This window comes from Quercus suber, unplaced genomic scaffold (genome assembly GCF_002906115.3).
Source record: "Quercus suber isolate HL8 unplaced genomic scaffold, Cork oak 2.0 scaffold_554, whole genome shotgun sequence".
Taxonomy (NCBI): Eukaryota; Viridiplantae; Streptophyta; class Magnoliopsida; order Fagales; family Fagaceae; genus Quercus; species Quercus suber.
The window spans coordinates 418,010-442,302 of NW_027070002.1; the positions used below are offsets into that span (position 1 = coordinate 418,010).

Consider the following 24,293-nt stretch of genomic DNA (forward strand, 5'->3'; position numbering starts at 1 on the left):
CAGCAGCATAAAGAATACACCAATGTAAAATCTTTGAGATATGGTCATTTGATGATAATGACTGATCAGGTGCGCCTTAAAATTCTCTTATTGTTTTGTTCTTGTTTTATGCTTACAATTCTCTCTACAAGGCCCATGGATAGCCTTCAACAATATAAAATTGTAATATGAATTTCTTGTACAGGATCGTGATGATTCCCACATCAAAGGGCAACAGGATCAATTTTATTCTTTCTTATTGGCCATCACTGTTAAAAGTTCCAGGCTTATACTTTAATTGAGTTTACCACTCCTATTGTGAAGGTTGGTCTTTTCAGTTAACTATTTCAAATATTAGCACAACTTCACTATAAGTGGACTGTTTCTTCAGGGAAAATAATCATTTATCATCTTTGTAGGCAACTCACAAAAATGGGACACAATTATCATTTTATACCATGCCTGAGTACGAGTCATGGAAGCACAATTTGATGGGCAATGCAAGTGGGTGGTCTATCAAGTACTATAAGGTTTATTAGAAATTTAAATTTGTTACATGTGAACCACTTACAGAACCTTTTATTCTATTATCTGTTTCTTGTCTTTTGCATATTGGGTGTGTGATGAGTTATACATCGTGGGTTTGACTTGGATACAGGCAAAATACATCAAATTTAAAGTGGTACGGTATTATTCAGAGAGGTTTTGGTCAGTGCTTGGAATATTTTTGATGCTGTGTTCGTTCGGGATGTTGTAATAGGTGGTGACATTCAGTGGCGGCTCCAGGAATTTTGTTTACAGGGTTCATTACAAAATTTTATTAAAAAAGAACTTGAATATATTGAGTTTCCGACAAAAAAAAAAAATAATAATAATAGGTGGTGACATTGCTATCTTAGGCCAAAACATACAAGATGATGATGTTAATAGCAATTCACAACCCATGATATGACTTGACTTTGATATTGTATTAATATTTTTCTACATGCATTTTCCATTTCCAAAATCCTAATAAATCATTGCTCTATAGATTGTAAACTTGTCAGGAAATTGCTTTACCCGTGTCTTGCCTTGTTTGATATAATTCTTATGTAGTCGTGTGTTTTGTCAAGTTTTGTTTTCAAAACTAGTTGTAGATCCACGTGATATATGAGAATAAATTATTATTTTGTACTGTAATATAATTTATAATGTTTTTGAAGATAATTTGTTTTCTCTAAAAATTAAATAATTTTAATTTGGTCCAATTAGGTCTATTTTGGTCCACTCAGTCAATTTCGGTCCTCTTTTAGTCCATTTTAGACTAATTGGGCCTTAAATTGATTATTTTTGTTAGTTTTCTTTTCATGTTTAGCGCAAAAATACTTTTTTTCTTTCCCTCTTCATTTTTGAGTTAAAAAGTATGAAATTTTATTAAATTTGGGCTAAACTCTTTAGTTTTGAGTTTAAAAAAAAAAAAAAAACCCTGAAATAGACATTAGAAATTACAAATATGAGCCCTAAAAATGCAATAAAAAAGATAAATATTCAAAAGTCTTATTTAGTCCATATTGGTTCTATTTGGTCCATTTTGTCATCGTCAGTCCAATTTGGTGCAATTCGGCTCATTCCGTCTTACTTAATCAACTTCTGTTTAATTTGGTCCATTCAGTTCACATTGGCCCTTATTCTATCTACTTCAGACTAATTAGGTCCACATTGTACTCCATTACTCTTAGTTGTGACTTTGATAGTCAGCCAAGAAGAAAGAACCTAGCAAAAGGGTTGCTCCTGCACAGATATCGAAGCCCTTGGCAACTGTTTAGGAGATGTCTGATGGTGATGATGATGATATTAATAAAATTGATGATGATAATGAGGATTCTGAATTTGATGAAGTGACTGATGAAAGTGAAGATGAATAGTGTAGTAGTTATGTTAAGAAAATGACTGATGGAATTCTTGAAATGGGAACTTTATCTCATTCCCCTTGTAGTCCATTACTCTTAGCTGTGACTTTGATAGTCAGCCAAGAAGAAAGAACTGAGCAAAAGGGCTGCTCCTTCATAGAAGATGAAGCCCTTGGCAACTGTTTCGGAGATATCTGATGGTAATGATGATGATATGAATGAAATTGATAATCATAATGAGGATTCTGAATTTGATGAAGTGACTGATGAAAGTGAAGATGAATAGTGTAGTAGTTCTGTTGAGAAAGTGACTGATAGGATTCTTGAAATGGGAACTTTTTCTCATTCCCCTTGTCATCCATTACTCTTAGTTGTGACTTTGATAGTCAGCCAAGAAGAAAGAACCGAGCAAAAGGGCTGCTCCTTCATAGAAGATGAAGCCCTTGGCAACTGTTTCGGAGATATCTGATGGTGATGATGATGATATTAATGAAATTGATAATCATAATGAGGATTCTGAATTTGATGAAGTGACTGATGAAAGTGAATATGAATAGTGTAGTAATTCTGTTGAGAAAGTGACTGATGGAATTCTTGAAATGGGAACTTTTTCTCACTCCCCTTGTCGTCCATTACTCTTAGTTGTGACTTTGATAGTCAGCCAAGAAGAAAGAACCGAGCAAAAGGGCTGCTCCTTCATAGAAGATGAAGCCCTTGGCAACTATTTCGGAGATATCTGATGGTGATGATGATGATATTAATGAAATTGATAATCATAATGAGGATTCTGAATTTGATGAAGTGACTGATGAAAGTGAAGATGAATAGTGTAGTAATTCTGTTGAGAAAGTGACTGATGGAATTCTTGAAATGGGAACTTTTTCTCATTCCCCTCGTCGTCCATTACTCTTAGTAGTGACTTTGATAGTCAGCCAAGAAGAAAGAACCGAGCAAAAGGGCTGCTCCTTCATAGAAGATGAAGCCCTTGGCAACTGTTTCGGAGATATCTGATGGTGATGATGATGATATTAATGAAATTGATAATCATAATGAGGATTCTGAATTTGATGAAGTGACTGATGAAAGTGAAGATGAATAGTGTAGTAGTTCTGTTGAGAAAGTGACTGATGGAATTCTTGAAATGAGAACTTTATCTCATTCCCCTTGTACTCCATTACTCTTAGTTATGACTTTGATAGTTTGCTTAACTGCATTCCTTGGAAATGATCTTTGTCTATTGTGATTTGTTATGGTCAAGGATTTTCATTCTCCTTCACTGCAATTCTACTGTTACAACTTACTAATATATTAGAAATTACAATGTCTGCAATTTAAATAAGTGGAATATTTTCAAAAGAAATACATGTACCAATCTCACTTTAAGAGATATATAGCATTTTCAGGTGTGACTTGGGTTCGTTAGTCAGTTATACGTCATTGAGAAGGGGCTAAATACTTACTAAAAGACGCAGAAAAACAAATATTCTAAAGATCACATTTCATATGTTCAAGGAATTAAAAAAATTATGACAATATGATACAATTGCTTAGTGTATGTGGGACATCCCACCTTGAGTTTTGTGCAATAATTGTTGGAAATGGAGTGTAGAATTGTGGACTTCAATACAAGTAGTCACAAATTCATGTAATGAATGAGAATATATAATTATTTTGATAGAGAGAATAATGTATAATTTATTATCTAAAATGTATAATTGTAAACATCAAATTATTTATGTCATATTATATATTATATAATACAATCGAATAAAAATATATTATTATATACTATATTTATAATAAAATAGGATTACATCTAACAATCAAAGAAAATGGACTAAAGTGGATCAAATAAGCCGAAATGGACCATATGATGATATTAATGAAATTGATAATCATAATGAGGATTCTGAATTTGATGAAGTGACTGATGAAAGTGAAGATGAATAGTGTAGTAATTCTGTTGAGAAAGTGACTAATGGAATTCTTGAAATGAGAACTTTTTCTCATTCCCCTTGTACTCCATTACTCTTAGTTGTGACTTTGATAGTTTGCTTAACTGCGTTCCTTGGAAATGATCTTTGTCTATTGTGATTTGTTATGGTCAAGGATTTTCATTCTCCTTCACTGCAATTCTACTGTTACAACTTACTAATATATTAGAAATTACAGTGTCTGCAATTTAAATAAGTGGAATATTTTCAAAATAAATACATGTACCAATCTCACTTTAAGAGATATATAGCATTTTCAAGTGTGAGTTGGTTTCGTTAGTCAGTTATACGTCATTGAGAAGGGGTTAAATACTTACTAAAAGATGCAGAAAAGCAAATATTCTAAAGATCACATTTCATATGTTCAAGGAATTAAAAAAATTATGAGAATATGATAAAGTTGCTTAGTGTATGTGGGACACCCCACCTTGAGTTTTGTGCAATAATTGTTGGAAATGGAGTGTAGAATTGTGGACTTCAATACAAGTAGTCACAAATTCATGTAATGCATGAGAATATATAATTATTTAGATAGAGAGAATAATGTATAATTTATTATCTAAAATGTATAATTGTAAACATCAATGTGCTTAGGCATAACGTCAAAAATCATACGAAGTGAAACCCAATAAGGACAAGAAAGCATTTAACAATTGTAAAAGCAAGCTATTTAAGTAACAAAAATAAGGACAAGAAATTACAATATCTTTGCTTTGCGGCAGCTCTAATACATTGGTCAAAGAGCTTCCGAGAGGCCTACCCAGAGAGCTTCCTTTCTGCTCTGCCTGCAAAATCAACAGCCACCGTTCAATGTAAGGTTACCGAAAAAGTGTTCCCATGTAAAGTAGGATAAAAACAATTGACACATACCAAAATGTACTGTGAATGTACTGTGAATGCTGTAATGTTTTTCCAGGTACTTTGCACCGTTTCTTCAAATATTAGTCAGCCAAAAATAAAAGTCTTATTATATGATAGTGTCAAAGCGATTGTAGGTACCTTTTTTTTTTTTGGTGACTATTTGTAGCCAGTTTTTTTTTTCGTCAGTATTACCAGGCAAGTTATCTTCTCATTTATTAAATAGACCAGTCAAGGATCAGTTACTTAGAAAAAAAAAACTGGCTACCAGTCATGATCCATAAGTCAGTACTTCATATTCTAGTGTTTGGCAGTGAAGCATTAATAGAAGGAAGAGTCTTCTTGACATTCTGATTTAGGAGGGTAAAATTCTTGGCTTTAATCCATGAGCCTATGATTTTTTTTCATTTCCTTTTGGACCTTGAAAGTTTAATCTTATAGGGGTGTTTCCATGGCCTTATTTCTATTGTCTTTATCAGTTGTTTTGATAGCTTTTTTTTTTTTTTTTTTTGGCAGGAATCTTTAAATTCAAAGTCCAATAGAGCAAATGTTGAAAATCCCTGGTTCGTTTTTGGTGTCTCATACCCAGGAGCTCTTAGTGCATGGTTCCGTCTTAAGTTCCCACATTTAACATGTGGAAGCCTTGCAAGTTCTGCAGTTGTTCTTGCTGTTTATAACTACACTGAATTTGACAAGCAGGTTACTCCTATTGTGAAGGTTGGTCTTTTCAGTTAACTATTTCAAATATTAGCACAACTTCACTATAAGTGGAATGTTTCTTCAGGGAAAATAATCATTTATCATCTTTGTAGGCAACTCACAAAAATGGGACACAATTATCATTTTATACCATGCCTGAGTACGAGTCATGGAAGCACAATTTGATGGGCAATGCAAGTGGGTGGTCTATCAAGTACTATAAGGTTTATTAGAAATTTAAATTTGTTACATGTGAACCACTTACAGAACCTTTTATTCTATTATCTGTTTCTTGTCTTTTGCATATTAGGTGTGTGATGAGTTATACATCGTGGGTTTGACTTGGATACAGGCAAAATACATCAAATTTAAAGTGGTACGGTATTATTCAGAGAGGTTCTGGTCAATGCTTGGATTTTTTTTGATGCTATGTTCGTTCGGGATGTTGTAATAGGTGGTGACATTCAGTGGCGGCTCCATGAATTTTGTTTAGAGGGTTCATTAAAAAATTTTATTAAAAAAAGAACTTGAATATATTGAGTTACCGACCAAAAAAAAAAAATAATAATAATACACGAAGTTTTACAATTTTCTTTTACAAGTATTCAAATTTTGAATTGTTATATGATAGTTCATTATAAGTATTTATTGCCAATACAGGTAGTTATGAGCCTATAATCATTTTATTTTATTAAGTTTATCTAACATTTTTATTTTTATGCAGTATTTATTATTTATTTGTTATTGTTTTTATAAAAATATTTTAAACTAAATGACTAAACTAAACTCATTGGCTTTGTATTAATTATTGACGCATACAACCACACTTATTCCTACATAAAATTATACAATAGTGTCTACTTAACTAATCAAATGTTTGGACAATCACTAACTTTACATTTTTTTTCTTGAATTTTACTAAGTTTATAACAAAAAGTTATTATAACATGATAACAATATACACAAACGTAACAAACCATATCTATTTCCTAATTATTAGATTATATATATTTATATTATAATGTACATGCAAACATCCACACACATCATAATTCACACAAATAATATTATAACAAAAGTAATGCATACAATCAATATAAGACACACTCACACACATAATATAAATTTAAAAAAAAATAATGACACTTACAATTTACAAACACTTACATTTTATTCTTAGAGTTGGAAATACTTGTAATAAGGGTGTGTAAAATTTAAGTCAGAGTGTGCAAATATATTTTTAAGAAAAAAATAATAGTATTAAACTAAAAAAAATATTTTTTATATATAATTTTTTTTTGTTGGAAGTCAGGGGGTTCATTTGAACCCCCTGAGAATAGTGTAGAGCCGCCCATGGTGACATTGCTATCTTAGGCCAAAACATACAAGATGATGATGTTAATAGCAATTCACAACCCCATGATATGACCTGACTTTGATATTGTATTAATATTTTTCTACATCCATTTGCAATTTCCAAAATCGTAATAAATCATTGCTTCATAGATTGTAAACTTGTCAGGAAATTGCTTTACCCGTGTCTTGCCTTGTTTGATATAATTCTTATGTAGTCATGTGTTTTGTCAAGTTTTGTTTTCAAAACTAGTTGTTCATCCACGTGATATATGAGAATAAATTATTATTTTGTATTGTAATATAATTTCTAATTTTTTTGAAGATAATTTGTTCTGTCTAAAAATTAAATAATTTTAATTTGGTCCAATTAGGTCTATTTTGGTCCACTCAGTCAAGTTCAGTCCTCCTTTAGTCCATTTTAGACTAATTGGGCCTTAAATTGATTATTTTGTTAGTTTTCTTTTCATGTTTAGCTCAAAAAACTTTTTTTTTCCCTCTTCATTTTTGAGTTAAAACGTATGAAATTTTATTAAATTTGGGCTAAACTCTTTAGTTTTGAGTTTAAAAAAAAAAAGCAAAAAAAAAAAAAACTAAAATAGACATTAGAAATTAGAAATATGAGCCCTAAAAATGCAATAAAAAAGATAAATATTGAAAAGTCTTATTCAATCCATGTCGGTACTATTTGGTCCATTTTGTCATCTTCAGTCCAATTTGGTCCAATTCGGGTCATTCGGTCTTATTTAATCAACTTCTGTTTAATTTGCTCCTTTCAGTTCACATTGGCCCTAATTCTATCTACTTCGGACTAATTCGGTCCATTTAGTCCACATTGGCTCTATTCGGTCCACATTGGTCCTATGTTGTCCTCTTCGATCAATTCTACCCACATTGGTTCTATTCGGTCTATTATGTGTAGTTTGGTCCTATTTCGTCCTATTCGATCCAATCTATTCACTTTGATCCACTTTAGTCCTATTCAGACCATTTGGTCTTATTCGGTACATTTTGTCCATTATGTCTTATTCAGTCTACATTGGTCCTATTCGGTCCAATCTGTCCACTTCAGTCCTATTCGGTTTACCTTGTTCCTATTTGGTCGTATTCTCTCCATTTGGTCCACTTTTTTCCATTTGACCCAATTTAGTCTATTCAAACCCACAATGAAAGCATAAAATTTAGAAATAATGCCTATACTTTAATCAAATACCAACTTTTTCCTACATTGAGGTTCCCACATAGGTGCTTATAGTACTAAAAGATTGAATAAACTGTTACAATTAACATTTCAGCAAAGAAAACAAAAAAATTGTTACAATTTAACAGCTTCAAACTCAACAATTTCACAACGAAATAGAATAAGACTCAAGGAGATGCACCACTGACATAAGTTACAACAAATTACAAAAATGATTCACCTATTGCAGCAACAGCCAGCCCAGTAGTTATTTTCCTCATTCTGCTGAGCCACATACCATTTAATCAAGTCCCTCTGTCTCATTCCAGCCAGCCCAGTCCCTGCAAAAATGCAGATTTTGTGAATGTTTCAAGGCCATGGATTACAATGATGCAGAATTAATAAACCATTAACAACTTCTGAAGCAACACAGCTGTGTAATACTACATGGCTGACGAATAAATATTCAGCAGCCACAAACCTATTCCACAATGTGCAGTGACAAGCGGAAACACAAATTATGCAAAGCATCTACAAACCCATTCATCATCATAATTCACAACTACACAACATATTAGCATGAACTTTCTTAGGAAAACTATGCAAATATTCTTTATATTCAAAATCAGAGAATCGAGATAAAATTTTGAGTCAAGTATGCTAACCCAAAGAACATGTTGCTGATGGGATACACTGAAATCTCAGCCTCTAATAGTGGTAAAATTAAGTCAGTTTAAAACAAATGCATGAATTGTGCTTTTAGAAGACCACAAATTGAGATCAACTGTATGGCACAAAGTGAAAAACAGAACTGAAATTATTCCCTATCCAAGTGTGACCCTGCATCAGCTCTCTTCCTATTACTTACAATGATCTCTCCCTTCACAACTGCAAGGATAAACCTAACGTTGTTTTCCAACTTCAACAACTCCATTTCACGTTTGTTCTATGTGAATTTCAGCACAAAATACAAAAATTGCAATTCATAATTGTTTCCCTAAGAAATGGCTTCTTTTAATTATTGGCTATCAATTCTACTCTTTTGCTATAAGCGTAAGTGAGCTCACCTTTCTTTTCTCATAAAATTGAAGTCCTAAATGGGGAGAAAGATATCTTCAAGAACTGCAGGAGGAAAATCACAAACAGTAAGTGCGTTATCATGGAAATTATATTGGAAAATAAATGAAAAGAACTCAAATTTCTATCACATACTTTGCTTCGGGTTGTCATACTTCTTAATCATGCCTCTTGGGTCAAATAGGTGCATATTAGTTGTGCTAATTGTAGTGGTTAGTTTAAATTTCTTCAGCAAACCCTCTTTAATGACCCTAATCAAGTTCTCAGGGGTCAAGAAGACGTCAAACTCCACTGTTACGTCATCACAAATCATATCAACATCCTGCAGCCAGCATGACTTTTCATGAGAAACTGGTACAGTCTAATTCACATTGTGGTGGATAACATAATTCTCAAGGACTTGAGCAAATTTACCTCAATGAAGGGATCTTTGCATTCTCAATAGTTCCTTTAAACCATTTATACCATGGATCCATAGGCTCCATAGCATCACCATTCAACAAGCACCTAACATTTGCTATTATGTCTGTTTGGGTTGTAATAATTGTAAGAGCTCCAACCAGTCCCAATTCTTTCACTACCATTGACAAGAACCGTTGGTATAATTAGCATGTACCTAAAATTTTAATTCAATAAAAAGCTATTAAATTGTATAGCATTGCTTGAAGTTAGACTAGATGTAACTTGATTTTAAACTAACTCTCTCTCTCTCTCTCTCTCTCTCTCTCTCCATATATATATATATATGGTGGAAACAATCAACTAACAGCGACTTACCAATTTTTAAAATGACTAAACCTTCATATATACTAAAATTATCTATCCATATATAGCCTTAGTTTTGTTTTATTTAGTTTAAAAAAAAATATAAATAAATAAATAGGGAAGGACCATCTGAACCTACAACCATCCAACCAAAGAAAATTAGATCCACCAACATTTGAGCAACAAACCAATAAAAAGTAAAATATTGGATGCCATACATTATTGATAACGTCCGAATCAGAAGCAGATGAAACAAACGTAATTGCAAGCCCTTTGGTGCCGAACCTACCAGCTTTTCCAACCTGTTAGAAGCAGCCAGCAATCTCAGGAATGACAATGTAAAACAACATCTAACTTATTGCAACAGGGAAGGACCATTATGTACACATGATATATACAGAACTCCTAAACAAATGCAAATTTAGAGTTCTCAAAAACTAGGATTTCAGCTCAATAATGAAGACCTCTAACAAGCTGTGCAATGTGCATCAATACGTTAAACACAAAGTTAAAAATCTGATTACTGAATTTTAGGAGAAGAACAAAATTAAAAATATCAATAGAAGTCGGGTACAATAGTTCGGGTACAGCAGTTAATGACAATGGTGGTGGCAAATATCTCTTGTTAATTGCTGTAGTGTTTTTCAAAATATTAGCCATTGAATCTCTGACATCTCCAGCACGGTTACCTACGTGTTTCATATCTTATTTTACTTTTTTTTTATTCTACAAATGGTTGCATCATCACATATTAAATAAAAGAATTAGTAAGTTTTATTTATAATACACCACAAGATTCCTACACTATAATTCCAACCTCATTCTCATAAGTATTCAACACAAATCTTGCTTTACTATGTTAGGATTTCATAACTAGCAAATTTAGATCATATTGACCTATATGGACATTACCGTGGTCTAGTTGGGTTCTTACTACTAGTGGTTGTGTTCATGGATATAAATTTAGTGTGTTTATTGGAAAGTTTTGAGCTGTTTTCAAGTTTATTTGCTTGTTTCTTTGATTATCAGAGGGAAATGTATAGACAAGTAGCAATTCAGGAGATGGTTGGGGAAATCAGGGGGGATTCTGCAGTATGCTTGATTGTGATAACCTCACTTCTTTAAAGAGATCGAGTGTTATTGACTGACTCAAGTTGTCGCTAAGATGGTAGAGTCAAACAAGAAAGATGTGGCATAAAGTTGCTCCCTTTTATTTGACACCAGAACTGAATCAATGAGAGCCAGATTCAGAATTTACTGCCACTTTGACTTCTTTAGGTATGTATGTCAATGATTAACCTAGATCCTTCGTAAAAGGATAGATAGAAATCTTGTTTGTTCTGTTAAAAAAAAAAATGTCAATGCTATTCTTTCTTTTCAATGTTCTAAGGGGGTGATGTATTTGGCTTGCTTTCTTGATCTTTTCAAAGGTATAATGATAATCTGGTTGGAAAGTCAAAGCTGACAACTATAGTATTTAGTACTCCTGGAATCAGCATTTTAAACAATGGGATTATAATGATCTCAAAGATCAAACTGCACTCAAGAGTTGAAATGGTAGTACACAGGTACAGGGATGATCTATAGGTTTTTGTGAAAGAAGTGCTCCTATCACATTATTGCTGAAAGGGACTTAATTGCTCTTATGTCATCCTAATTCCTTTTTGTCTAGATTTTAAATTTTGGCTTGTGGATTCTATATCCCCATGTTTTTCCACTTCCACCATGCATCGATATCATCCCTTTTTGACTGGACCCTCTCACTGCCTAAAAAAAAAGATCTTATTCTGCAACAGAGTACTAGAAGGGAGTTCTTAACTGAATTTAGTTTTGAGCCTCATTGAGGATACGAAGGAAAGAGGCAAAGCTGGAAGAGGTGCCCCCTAATGAGGTATTTGGGTAATCATCCCCTTTTCATTGGACCCCCTAATGAGCCTCATTTAGATTGGATTAACACACAATTTTGACATTTCAAGTTTACGTCAACAATTTTTGTGATGGACTATTTAAATTTATGCTCCATTTGGTTATAGAAAAAATGCAGGAGGAAAAAGAAAAGAAAAAAATTGAAATTAAAAAGTCTTCAATTCTTTAGTTGTGTTGTTTTTACACCCCAAAAGTCTGTTGGAATTGGTGTGGTAATTAGAGACTCAGCTAGTAGGATTATTGGAGCGTATAGTAAGAAAATTTAGGCACCGTTCAAAGCTGTGGAAGCTGAAGCCAAAGCTGTCGAGTTCGGTCTACATTTTGCAAGGGACATGATGATTTAAGAGTTTGTTTTGGAGAGTGACTCACTGACTCTCATAAATGCAATGAAAGAGACCTCTCCCCCACCCTCTTCTATAGCTGCTGTGGTGTATGGTTCTCTGTCTGATTCTTGTAATTTTCGGCAAGTGGATTTTTCCCATGTTCGTCATGGCTCACCTCGTAGCTAAATATGCTCTAGGCATTGATGACTTCTCTATTTGGTTAGAAGAGGGTCCTTGTTCTTGAACAAGCTCTTCTAAATGATGTTCTGTTAATTCCTTTGTTTCAATAATAGTTTGGAAGTATTTCAGATCAAAAAAAAAAAAAAAAATTATTCTAGTCCGAACTATACATCACCCATAAAGAACTTCCTTTACCGCGCTTGAGAGAGAACTTTATCTATTGATATCAGTTCTAAAAATAATGAGATTGAACCAGTGATCAATCTAAAAATAATAACTATTAGCAAGACACTTACGCTGAAAGGGGTGGTGACTTTCCAGGGGCATTGAACTCCTTTTGTAACTCAAATCTGGGCCAAGGATCAGAAGCAGTAGGGAAGTCAACCGCTACACATCAGAGAGAAAAAGTAAGTTATGAGCAAAGTACTTAGATGATTGTAATTTGCATTCATATACAGATACATACCCACACACATGCACAAACAGAAGTAAATTCACATACAAACAAAAAATATACATCAAATATGTATTATTAACCAAATAAATAAACACATGGTAACAAATAAAGAAAAATGTGAGAAAGATCAATGTTCACAACTTGGAAAATTAAGAGTACATTGATGTTTAACTTTACCTGAAAAGACATTATCTTCACGAATTGTTCCTCTATCAAGTTTCTCCCTTGTCCCTCCATTTATAGTATACCTGAAACAATTAAGATCAAATTAAGAAAAAAGATAAATGGTCAAACAATAACTGAATGATTCAATGTGTATTCCCGAAATATTACTTGGATCCCTTTTTGTTAAGATAGAGGAAAACATGCTTAAATTAGCCAAAGGTGTAAGTTCATTAGCCCATGCTAAAGTTCCAAAAAAATTATGGAAGGTACTGTGCAATAAATCAAGCACTGAAAAGAATGAAACTTTGCAAATGCATTCATAATTCTATGAGATTAACACTGATATCTTTCTATGTAGAACAAAGAAGATTAGTCCGAAGATAGAGCAAGCCTCTTACAAAATTGTATCATCTCCAAGATGACCCCGGGCCAAGGTGGCAAGGTGATGAAGATAAGCTTTGTCATTTCCATTTGAACCAAATTCATTTTCAATCTGTTGAAATAACCTCACTTTAGTGGTATCGTACTATCATTAAAATCAAAAATTGTATTTTTTTTATACCCAAAAAAAAATGTATATTTTTTTTTTTTAAAAGAAAACTTCAAAAAGTTGAACTATGATTATGATGCGTTCAAGATCATGTTCATAAATTTTCTGTTCTTTGATTTAGGAATGCCATTGTATATAATGTGCACACTTTTTTAAGAGTATCATTCTATTTCCAAAGGTTAAAGATAGTGAAGGGAAGTTTTCATATTTTTTTAACCCTACTTTCTATGTAGACATCTGCAAGTTCTTCCATTTCCTTTTTATGGTATTTTCCTCAGTCATATAACTGGAAGATGAAGAGGTTTATTACCAAAAATGTTGACAGAAGAGAAGTAATCACCAAACCATGTTTCCAAAAGAAAGGGAGGAAAAATAAGTGCATTCTATCAAGTGTATTCTTTTGCAATGATTTTGTTTTTGGAACTGATATTTCAATTAAAATCCTTTCAAATTTTCCCATTCATCATACATTATACTGGAAAAATTATAGTCAGAAAGTAACACATCCACATACCTGAACCATTATAATGGGGCCTCCATTTTCATAGAGAAGAGGAACTCCATTGGAAGTAGGATTTCCCACCATCTTTCCACCTTAAACAGTTCACAATATTTATATTTTAATAGTAAACATTGAATAGTTAAGAACAATCAAAAGAAACACAATAATTTTGAAATTCAAAAGAGTAAACTAAAAAATCATTGAAACTTAGTAGAAGCTACAAAATAGAATTGTCAGCTAAAAGCATTCACTTCATTCTCATTTTAGAACCTTCCATATGGCCTTATAAATTAGTATCTTACAATAGCACACACAGATTAACTGCAACATTTTGCAATATAATTTCTTTCAATACACCATAAATTTACAGAGCAAAGTTTAGCTTGTAATACACACACACACACACACACGTTGAAAAAATTGTTTCAACTTATGTTTCCATTATTTGTAGTAAGATCTGTTACATGGAAAGAAATGGAAGGACGTTTCCATTTTGTACTCTTTATAACAAAAGTTAGAAATTGAGGATATATTAAGTTTGTATGTTTAACTTGAACACATGCATTAACACTATCTAATAACTATATCAAACAAAAAATACACTACAAGTCCCAAAACCTGAAATTCCCCCAATTTGTTTAGCCACTAACAACTAGTAACCACTTTTGAAGCCTTCAAATTACCTTAAAACATCTTTGTTCAGTCCCAAAATCCACCCAAAAGATAGCTAAATAAATTAACTAAAACAGTCCCTGAACAAACAAAAATTCGAGCTACGATACTTGCTCCAATTTGTGAATAGTTTAACTTCTTAGGTAATGAGTTTAAAATATTGAGATTTCCAGTGTGAAAGTAAAATTCAGTCCCAAATTCAGTTTTTAAGTCTGTGCTACTGAAGGACTCAGTAAAGTGCACTTAGCACAGACAGTAACTGCACTACAGTCAACTTCTACCTAGAAGTTGGCACCCTTAGAGACTATGAAAAGCATGATTTTCTCCAGAGACTGAAGTTAGACATGGTTAGCTTTCAACTTGAGACTACAGACAAGAGTGCTGAACTCTCTACATTTTATCGAGGTCTGAAATATATTTGAGACTGCTATGTTAGTATGAAATTCCAAATATTCATGCTTAGCTTGGCCCTATTCCATCACGTGTCATATATAAGCCAAGGCTTATTGAAGTGTGTAACTCATTCTTTCACTGATTATTCTCTTGTAATTGAAAGTTGAAACCTCAGAGTACTTAGTAGTGCTAGAAAATGGAACATTTGAAAATTTTGATGAAATTAAGGCTTCTATGATATTTATTATATTTGTGATTAGTTTTAATCATAGGTCTTAATTGTTTTTACATTGCTTGGATTATGACCTTTATAGATTTGTAGTTACTTATTTGGAGTTCAATTATAATTTCAGGTTTGGTAACTTTATTTGTCAATTGCTAGATTGTTAAATTAATATTATATAGATTTTGGTTGTCACATAAGGTCACCACTTTCATAAGAAAAAACCCACTCACTTACTGCTGGGTTTCCACCACATTGATCAAAATTTTACCGCTCTCTCTCTATGCGTGTGTGTCTTGATAAGTAACTTGTTATCTTCTACTGAAATAAAAATGACATCCATGAGGCCTATTTACTAAGCATGCAAAATGTTCAAAAGAGACCAATTTAATGTGATGATATTTGTAACTTATAAAACATCCATACAAAAAGAAAACATACTAAGTGGAGGAAAGCAGGATCTGATGTTCTTAGTCTGAGAGCTGGCTCCATGGCAAGGAGATACTAGCAAAGTTATAATGCTGTGTCTAAGTGACCTTGAAAGAAGAAATACAAGTCTGAGAGCTGGCACATTTAATTTTTTATTTTCAATTGTACTAATTTTAGCTGAGAAGTTCAAATTCAAATTTGCCAAAATCCAAAACATTCAATACCAAATGCATAAGCCGTAGCTGGATTATACTGGTTCCTCACAATCTTATCTCCATCTGCATACCACGACATCTCATCCCCTCTCTGATACTCTCTCTCACTGCAAACAAAATTGAACAAAATTCAAACCACATTACCGATAATCACACAACCCTAACACAAAACGACTTCGTTTCGCTCATATTGAAAACTCCATGGATCTGATCTAATCCAATACAGTCAGACCTATCCATACCTCAACGGTCTGAACCGAATCGTCACCGAAATGCAGCAGCAACTTCTGGCTCAACAGCTTTAGCTTTCTTTGGAAAAGGAGTGAACCCTTTTGTTTGCAGCTCAACATACAGATTAGCTCTGTTCCTATTACTTACAATGATCTCTCCCTTCACAGCTGCAAGGATAAACCTAACGTTGTTTTCCAACTTCAACAACTCCATTTCACGTTTGTTCTATGTGAATTTCTGCACAAAATACAAAAATTGCAATTAATAATTGTTTCCCTAAGAAATGGCTTCTTTTAATTATTGACTATCAATTCTACTCTTTTGCTATAAGCGTAAGTGAGCTCACCTTTCTTTTCTCATAAAATTGTTTTAGGCCTCCCTCAACTTATTTCACTCCTTCAACTTGATTTAAATTATTCTTTCATTAATGCATTTCCCTATCTGGCTGTCCCCTCAACTTTGGGAATTTTTATCTTCTCGTCACCCCATTTCCTTGCCAACTGTAGAGCTGTTTCTACACCTTCAGCACCTTGAAGCTCCATATTCTTGGACCTCATAGGTAGGGTCCAAGGAAACTGATGAAAAGGTGCTTCTTTTAATTATTGACTATCAATTCTACTCTTTTGCTATAAGCGTAAGTGAGCTCACCTTTCTTTTCTCATAAAATTGTTTTAGGCCTCCCTCAACTTATTTCACTCCTTCAACTTGATTTAAATTATTCTTTCATTAATGCATTTCCCTATCTGGCTGTCCCCTCAACTTTGGGAATTTTTATCTTCTCGTCACCCCATTTCCTTGCCAACTGTAGAGCTGTTTCTACACCTTCAGCACCTTGAAGCTCCATATTCTTGGACCTCATAGGTAGGGTCCAAGGAAACTGATGAAAAGGTTGATGAGGTTATAAAGTCCGATATTCTGGATTGTTGGACTCCAGAAAATCATTATCGATGGTCTACATCTAGAAATGATTACCATTTAGATGCAGTCCATCGATAATGATTTTCTGGCGTCCAACAATCCTAAATATCATACTTTACAACCTCATCAGCTTTTTCATCAGTTTCCTTGGACCTACCTATGAGGTCCAAGAACATGGAGCTTGTCTCTATCAAGCAAAAGAAGTCTGGAAAAGCATGTAAACAATGTCTCTCTCAAACTGACTTATTCCTTGTCTCTCTATCAAGCAAAAGAAGTATAGGCCTTTAGTACGAAATATTTGAGAGTTAGAGAAACTAATGCTGAAAAGCAATAAATACTCCTACACCTACAGATAAATTTATAGCGGCAGCCATTAAATTTGAACATCACAGTAATCAGTGATAAAAACAGCTCTTATGTTAAAATAATATGGTTACATTATAAGTGTTACTTACAACTATCAGGACCTCAGTTGGGATGTTTGAAAAATGTAAGTAACCATGATAAATTCTAGAATCAATAAAATCAATTAATGAGAATGAGAACAATCTTTACATTTGTAGAGTAGCCAGAAAATTTACACTTTAAAAGTAACAGGTTAAAATAACCTCTTTGTCTATGCGTAGAATTACCACAGAGTGACAGCAGAAACTATATTTACTTTCAAACCAATCAAATTTAAGCTGCTGAGTGGAAAGGATTTGATAGGAAACAAAGAGTAGAAGTGAAATTTTGGAGTTAAGAAGACTTAAGAAGCAAAATATGTTACCTGCTATGAGGATCTTCAAGTTCCTTCTTTACCTCTTCTGGCAGGCTGGCCAATCTGAGAAAAGATAAAGAAAAATCCTATCACAAATGCAGTAAAATATTGTTTCAAATGTATTTATAATCACTCGTATTTAAGCACCCAACATGAACAGAAGATCTTGAAGCTTATACCTAGGTGAAAGACGTAAAAGATTCTGACGCAATGAAGGAAACTCTAGAACCTACAGGGAAATAAAGGTAAAACTGAAACACACAATCAAAATAATACTAAAAACTATGCAGTCTTAAATTCTATATAGAATAATCTAGCACTAAATGCATAGGTTGAAGATACACAGTTTTAGGGGAACAAATAAGAGATCTAGCACGAGCTTAACACTATAATATAAATCATAATTTGAGCAACTTCTGATTGCTAAGACAAAGAGAATTGTAGCAATTGTGTAATTGAAAACATAAAGCAATAGCCAGCCATTTTTCTAAATAGCTGAAAGCTTTCACCATAACCCCTGGGTCAGATACTATAGATTTTTATATATTGTGGCCTAGTTCATAATGGCATTATAGTTGGAGTAGTAGAGTGTAAAATTTTCAACAACAACGAAAAAAAAAAAAAAAAAAGGTCCATCCATGATAATAATTAAGACCAAACCTACTGTTCCAATGTAATCATCCAAAGTCCAAGCTTAGACTTGCAGAAAAAGTTTAGTCATACAATGTAACTGTTCCAATGAAGTAATAGTAATGTTCCAATGTAACTGTTCCAATGAAAAAGCTTAGCATAGACTTGCAGACCAAACCAACTGTGTTAATGTAATTGTTCCAATAAACTAATAGTAATGTAATTCCGAGAATAATAAAAAGTTTTTCATTGGATCACAAAGCCAAATATATTAGTCATACATTGCAATAGCAAATGACACAATGATATAGAAGTTCTCCAATTAATAAGGTCAATCATATATGCTTTAATTTCTCATTTCATTGTTCATCACATTTTAATTAAGTCCAAAGAAGACACCCATCTTATGTTCTCCAACCTTTGCAATGAGACACGCACTTATGAAAATGGACGAACATCTCCATTTCAACAAAGCTATCTCAAAATCATGTATAGAACTATAAATAATTACACTTTAAGTTGATCCCTTAAGGCAACTTTCAAACTAGCACACAACTAGCTAATTTTGACACCCCCCCCCCCCCCCCCCCAAAAAAAAAAAATTCCATTGCACGTAAAATAGACGATCACACGAACATGTTTGTCCCTCCAAAACAACAAACTATAATCGATTGTGTCTCCGGACATATCAAATGTGCTACTCACGAATACTAATTACTCGAACACCATGATAAAAAGTACACTACAACTGCATATAAAATAGAGAATAACAAGATAGTAACATAACCAAAGCAACTTAAATGCGAAACCATTCATTTCTTACATCAGTAATCGATAGAATTCCAAGCCCGTTGGGGCCGAAACCTTCTTCAATCTTCAACGACAAGTCAGCCTTCTTGTCCTGTACAAGAAAAAAACCAATCAATTCCAAAAGTTCTATCAATTACACCACGCATCACACAATTTAAAATTCAAAACAAACACACATGTATATGCAGAAATGAAAGAGAACAATTTAAATCCCACTTTAAGACATGACTAAAAGGTCAATTCAAACAAGTCTTGTTTGGCTAAATTAGCACGAGAGTTTGATTACTATTATTATTATTGTTATTATTATTTATTTTGAATACCAAAGAGCAAGAGGTATGGTTAAGGCAAGAGCATTATTTTTGGTTGATTTATAGTTTATACAGTGAGGGAGCCAAACAGTGCCCAAGAGAGAATACATACATACCTTAAGCTCTGTGTATGATATGGTGACAGTTTTGAGAGTAGGGAAGGGGGTTTGGGAAGAGCACGACATTTCCTTTGCCAATCTCATTTGATACGCGCACACTGTACAAGTTACATAAGAAGAGGATTGAGTTTGGAGACAAAAAGTGGCAGCTTCACAATTGAGAGAGAGATGAAATCATGAAAGCCTTACCAAGCAGCACCTAAGAATCCAAGACACATCATAAACTCCCATGCAACGATATTAAGGCTACAAAAAGGAGTTAAAAGTTGAATTATATTTTTCAAGTAAATTGACTAGAAAAACAAGATCAATGTGGAAAATGAGATAAATCTTACCAGATTCAGAAAGCTGATATGCTTACAATTGCATTTGTCATATATCCAGCCAACAAAACCAAGATAGCATTGTACCAAAGCTCTAAGCTGTTGAAGATAAAATAAAAATCATTAAAAGGCATTAGATATATATGACTGCCTGAACCACAACCGTGTGTTTGTTTGCACAGCAACCTCATAATCTGTTGGTTCCCAAAAGCCCTCAATAATTGAGGCCCAATACATGAAGTTTTCAAATTTGAAATGGGATAGAGTAGAGATGTGGAGGTTTGATCTGAGAATCACCTACTACGATATGATAAACTATATTTATTTTAAAATTTTAAACTATTAAAACAGATGTAATATTTAATCATTAACCATTATTTGAGTATTTTATATACTTGGAAGGCAAGAATTTTAGATTAACTTTTGAGTATGGGACAACATTGTATATGATCCCATTGTTATTGTGTTTCCTCATTGTTATGCCTTGTTTTATTGTTTAAAGATGATTGATGCATTGGATATCGCTTAAGTGAAATGCAAGCCAATTTGATCGCGGATAAGAGTTTCAGTTCTAGATATGATTAGGTCTTGGTCATGACATTAATAATTGTTACAAAAGTGATGTAAAAAGACACCACTCCTATCTATATTATAAAAAAGAAACAACAACAACGACAAAAGACAAATAGAGAATCACAGTCCCACATTGCTAGATAATCTAAAAAACTTCAATTCTGTTCATTCTTAACTATAAATTTAACAAAAATCCTAACCAAACAAATCAAAATCACAAAAAAAATCAAACGCAAACAACAATTCAAACCCATAAATACCCTTTAGTAGACAAATTCATCAAGTTTCTAAGACTCGAGTTTAATACTCCCCAACGTCATGAGGCTCAGCCCCTCTAACTTTGGCAAAGGTATTAGATTTCAATGTCCATATTACCAGCCACTTGAAAACCATGAATAAGTTAGAATCATTACCAGACACTTCAAAATCAACCAAATCCGGACTCTCCAGGCTTATTGGCATTAGAAAAGTTGAATTGTTGTTGCTTTTATTGTGCTGAAAGTAACTATATGACAGATAATTTGTTGCTGCTTTTATTTTGTTGCTGCTTTTATTGTGCTAAAAGCTTATTTTGTTGCTGCTTCCAGCCTTTTCGTAGCATCATCATCTTCATGAAAATAACAAGTGAAAATGAGTTAGAGCGACATTACTTTAAGATCCTTTGTTATAGATTTCAAAATTTAGTGGTGTGGTTTGTACTTAAACCTATTTTAAACTATGACCATTCATAATTCGTAAAAGGTTATTTTGAAACTGCATTTCATCAAGGAACTAAGTTCTTGTCCCATAGAACAAAATGGAATAAATGATATGTTTCAATGACGTGTTTCCCCACAGACCCACAACACATTAATTGAAGATATATTAGTCCACTTGATCAAAGGGAAACATGTCTGATCAGAGAATATAATGAACTAACCATCAGAACAAAGAATGCTTTTTAGTTGCTCATAAATTTTCAAATAAACTTTGCAAAAGGTATCAATGGAGTTACCTTTTTTGGACCTTAGGTTGTCTCGTATAACGAGGAGGAGGTCTTGCATGCTCTTCGTCAGATGCCTCGGGCCCAGCCTTGTGTCCATGTTTGTGCCCCCCTGTCCCACAAGGAGGTGGCTTTGATATGCGTTTCAGCCGACCTTCTGCCATTGCAGGTAACCCAACAGCCTGCTCAGCCTGAATATGGGGTGGGTCGATGGCTAAAGAAGGGGCAATAGACGTACTGTGGGAGGGTGGCTCCTGCTGCATCTCAGGTTGATGTCCTTTGAAAGCTTATGGCCTTTGGTACAATTGTTACATAACTAACTCCACACCTTGCAACTTCAACCGATCAAGGAACTTGCTATCTTGTCCTCATTCTCAACATCAATAATACTTGAGCAAATTGATTTTCATTCCTTAGCCATTTGATTAAGAGATATTACAAAATAATCTTTACTATTCATACCATATATTTTCTTCCAGTAGATGATTAAATATTATGCCCACTTCATGAATATGATTTTACATAATTTCCTTCAAGTAAAAGTAAAAATTTAAACATCTCTTTTGATTCTCTTCCTCCAGCCTCTCAGCAACCAAAATAAATCCCATATCAGTGCACTGACACAACACAACTGATATAACATTTACACCAAATTGTCAAACCCCAGAAACTTAAAAGGCAAATTACACATAAATTACCAACAAAACAACCAAAATAAATAAAACCCAGAAAAAAATTCAAGAAACCCAGATCAAAACTCAAAGAGCAGGACCAAATTAGCAAAGCAGAACCACAAAAAAGCCATTAAAAAAAATAAAAAACAAAACCGTACTCCTATATACTTTTTCAGCAAGTTCTTTAAGTAATTTGAAGAATGACAGTACAACAAGAAGAAAAAGAACTTATAAGTGAAACAAAACGAACAGAGTACACGAAGCTGAGGGGAGGAGGTCATGAACTTAAAATAAAAATAAAACAAAAACAATACAAGGGTGTATGTTGTATTACCTCAGAACTTGGAGAAATCTGAGGGGATCTCGCCGGAGAGACGGTTTGCACGGAGACTCAGAACTCGGAGTTCACTCAGCCGGCCGAGTGTGTTGGGTGGAATCGGACCCACTAACCCAACCCCTGGTAAACGAACAGAGGACTGATCAGCTACGATTTGCACTCGACTCCGACCCAGTTGCAGGCTGAGTCAGTCGACTTCCATTGTACGCGGTTCGCGTGTGGGGTCTGGTTAAGAAAAGCAAGGAGAGCTTGCTTGTCCTGAGTCGACTCAGAGTGCACTCGCCCACTCAGTAGCAAAAGCAGCGAAGACGGTGAGGGAGAGAAGGCGATGAGTGAGCGAGAGAGAGAGAGACGCTGAGGTGAGGTGAGGTGTGCGACTGAGAGAGAGTGAGTGAGAGAAGACGAGAGAGGGTCAGTGAGAGTGGAGAGTGGAGAGTGAATGTGGGACTGGCGTTTAATTTGAAAATGCCTATTAAAACTCGACTTTCAGAGAGTCGAGTTCCATGTAGACCGACAGATCAGAGCCAGGTGGCGTTACTTACCACGTGGACGACCACGTCAACGCCAGGTGGCGTCTACGTGGACCTCGAGTTTTAGAAAGTCGAGTTTTATGTGCATGCCACGTGGCACCACGCCACGTCAAACCACGAAAACCGAGCCTCAAAAAGTCGAGGTCTGAGCGCAAAATTCGAGTCTCACAGACTCGAGGTGTTACTAAGTGATATTGTTTCCAAACCGGGCCAACTAACTATATAGTTAGTTAATTATGGGTAATTACCCATTTCGTCCTATTAGTCCTACACAGAGGACCAAGTGAATAACTGTGTATTCACTATTCATCGGCCAAGATTTGCTTTGGCTATGAGTCCTGGAGGGCTCCACTAACCACTAATTGTTTGAGAGGTTATCTAAATAAAAAAAAAAAAAATTATTATAAAATGAAAGAGCCCCATGTTGATGTTAGTGTATTAGTTACACTTGAACACAACATTATCCTTGTTTTTTTTAACAAGGATACTGTGCAGATCACGTTGGTGTATAAGTACACACAAATTGTTGTTGTTTCCTTCGACAAGGAAACTGTGCAAGTAATAAGCCACACGCAAGTAGCAGTGTGGATTTGTAATATTATTTACAAATGCTGTGTGGATTTGTAACATAGTTTACAAAGGAATTCAGTTATAACAATATAGAAAATTATATCAAAGTCAAATGTTATAACATGCACAGTGGGTTTTCTTATTATTTATTTAATTTATAGTAAACACTATATATTCTTAATTTTGTTTAGACCGCATTTTTTCTAATATGACATATATGTAAATTGTAGTGGCAATTTTTTTTTTACCTGAGATGTTAAAATAGAATTGTGATAATATGAGAAAATTGTGAAATTAGTTTTCCAATTTTCTATATAATTATGCATATTTTTAATCTTTGAATTAATTTATGATGTCTTTTTAACACATTGTGATATGATTGAATTGATATTATATGAATGCATTTTGTGATGAATATGTGTCCAAAGGGTTTATGAGACTCTTTGGCTCATCTCTATAGTTAGAGATTGTATTGGTGATTTATGCAACATGTATATTTTTATTTGTTGTTATTGTGGATGGATAAGACAATTTTTGAAATTATTTGGTAACGTGGCATCCCCTTTTTTTTTAATTACAAATAGAATCTTTGTAGTAGGGTACTTTAATATGTAATTTTTTTTTGGGCCAATGTTTTTTGGCAATTTTTTGGGCCATTGTTTTTGGCAATGTAATTTAAGGCTATGGAATTTAATT

At 33.7% G+C, this 24,293-nt stretch overlaps 2 protein-coding genes and 1 long non-coding RNA gene across 7 annotated transcripts; 1 reads left to right on the plus strand and 2 right to left on the minus strand.

Moving 5' to 3' along the window:
* Nucleotides 1–1,112, plus strand: LOC136063672 (uncharacterized). Its single transcript, XR_010625291.1, has 3 exons — nucleotides 1–69; nucleotides 185–303; nucleotides 399–1,112. It is a non-coding gene; the product is annotated as an uncharacterized LOC136063672 (long non-coding RNA).
* Nucleotides 1,113–7,952: 6,840 nt separating this feature from the next.
* On the minus strand, nucleotides 7,953–16,633 carry LOC111991049 (beta-galactosidase 17-like). Of its 4 annotated transcripts, none has more exons than XM_065764381.1 (13): nucleotides 16,407–16,633; nucleotides 16,072–16,297; nucleotides 15,839–15,936; nucleotides 15,627–15,721; nucleotides 13,910–13,989; nucleotides 13,244–13,338; nucleotides 12,858–12,928; nucleotides 12,520–12,610; nucleotides 10,013–10,096; nucleotides 9,444–9,645; nucleotides 9,165–9,351; nucleotides 9,020–9,065; nucleotides 7,953–8,293 (listed from the first exon to the last, which is right to left on the minus strand). In XM_065764381.1, exons 5-10 carry the CDS (start codon nucleotides 13,979–13,981, stop codon nucleotides 9,537–9,539), a joined length of 522 nt encoding a protein of 173 aa, XP_065620453.1. In that variant the 5' UTR covers nucleotides 13,982–13,989; nucleotides 15,627–15,721; nucleotides 15,839–15,936; nucleotides 16,072–16,297; nucleotides 16,407–16,633; the 3' UTR covers nucleotides 7,953–8,293; nucleotides 9,020–9,065; nucleotides 9,165–9,351; nucleotides 9,444–9,536. The 4 variants fall into 4 exon arrangements, with proteins under 4 accessions (XP_065620453.1, XP_065620452.1, XP_065620455.1 ...); XM_065764380.1 differs by having other exon boundaries at nucleotides 9,020–9,074; XM_065764383.1 differs by having other exon boundaries at nucleotides 9,020–9,074; nucleotides 9,444–9,606; nucleotides 16,407–16,632.
* Nucleotides 16,634–16,714: 81 nt separating this feature from the next.
* On the minus strand, nucleotides 16,715–20,221 carry LOC136063667 (uncharacterized). Of its 2 annotated transcripts, none has more exons than XM_065764366.1 (7): nucleotides 19,944–20,221; nucleotides 19,808–19,854; nucleotides 19,606–19,706; nucleotides 19,192–19,269; nucleotides 17,918–17,967; nucleotides 17,748–17,801; nucleotides 16,715–17,236 (listed from the first exon to the last, which is right to left on the minus strand). In XM_065764366.1, exons 2-7 carry the CDS (start codon nucleotides 19,827–19,829, stop codon nucleotides 17,212–17,214), a joined length of 330 nt encoding a protein of 109 aa, XP_065620438.1. In that variant the 5' UTR covers nucleotides 19,830–19,854; nucleotides 19,944–20,221; the 3' UTR covers nucleotides 16,715–17,211. The 2 variants fall into 2 exon arrangements, with proteins under 2 accessions (XP_065620438.1, XP_065620439.1); XM_065764367.1 differs by having other exon boundaries at nucleotides 19,798–19,854; nucleotides 19,944–20,215.
* Nucleotides 20,222–24,293: the final 4,072 nt, after the last annotated feature.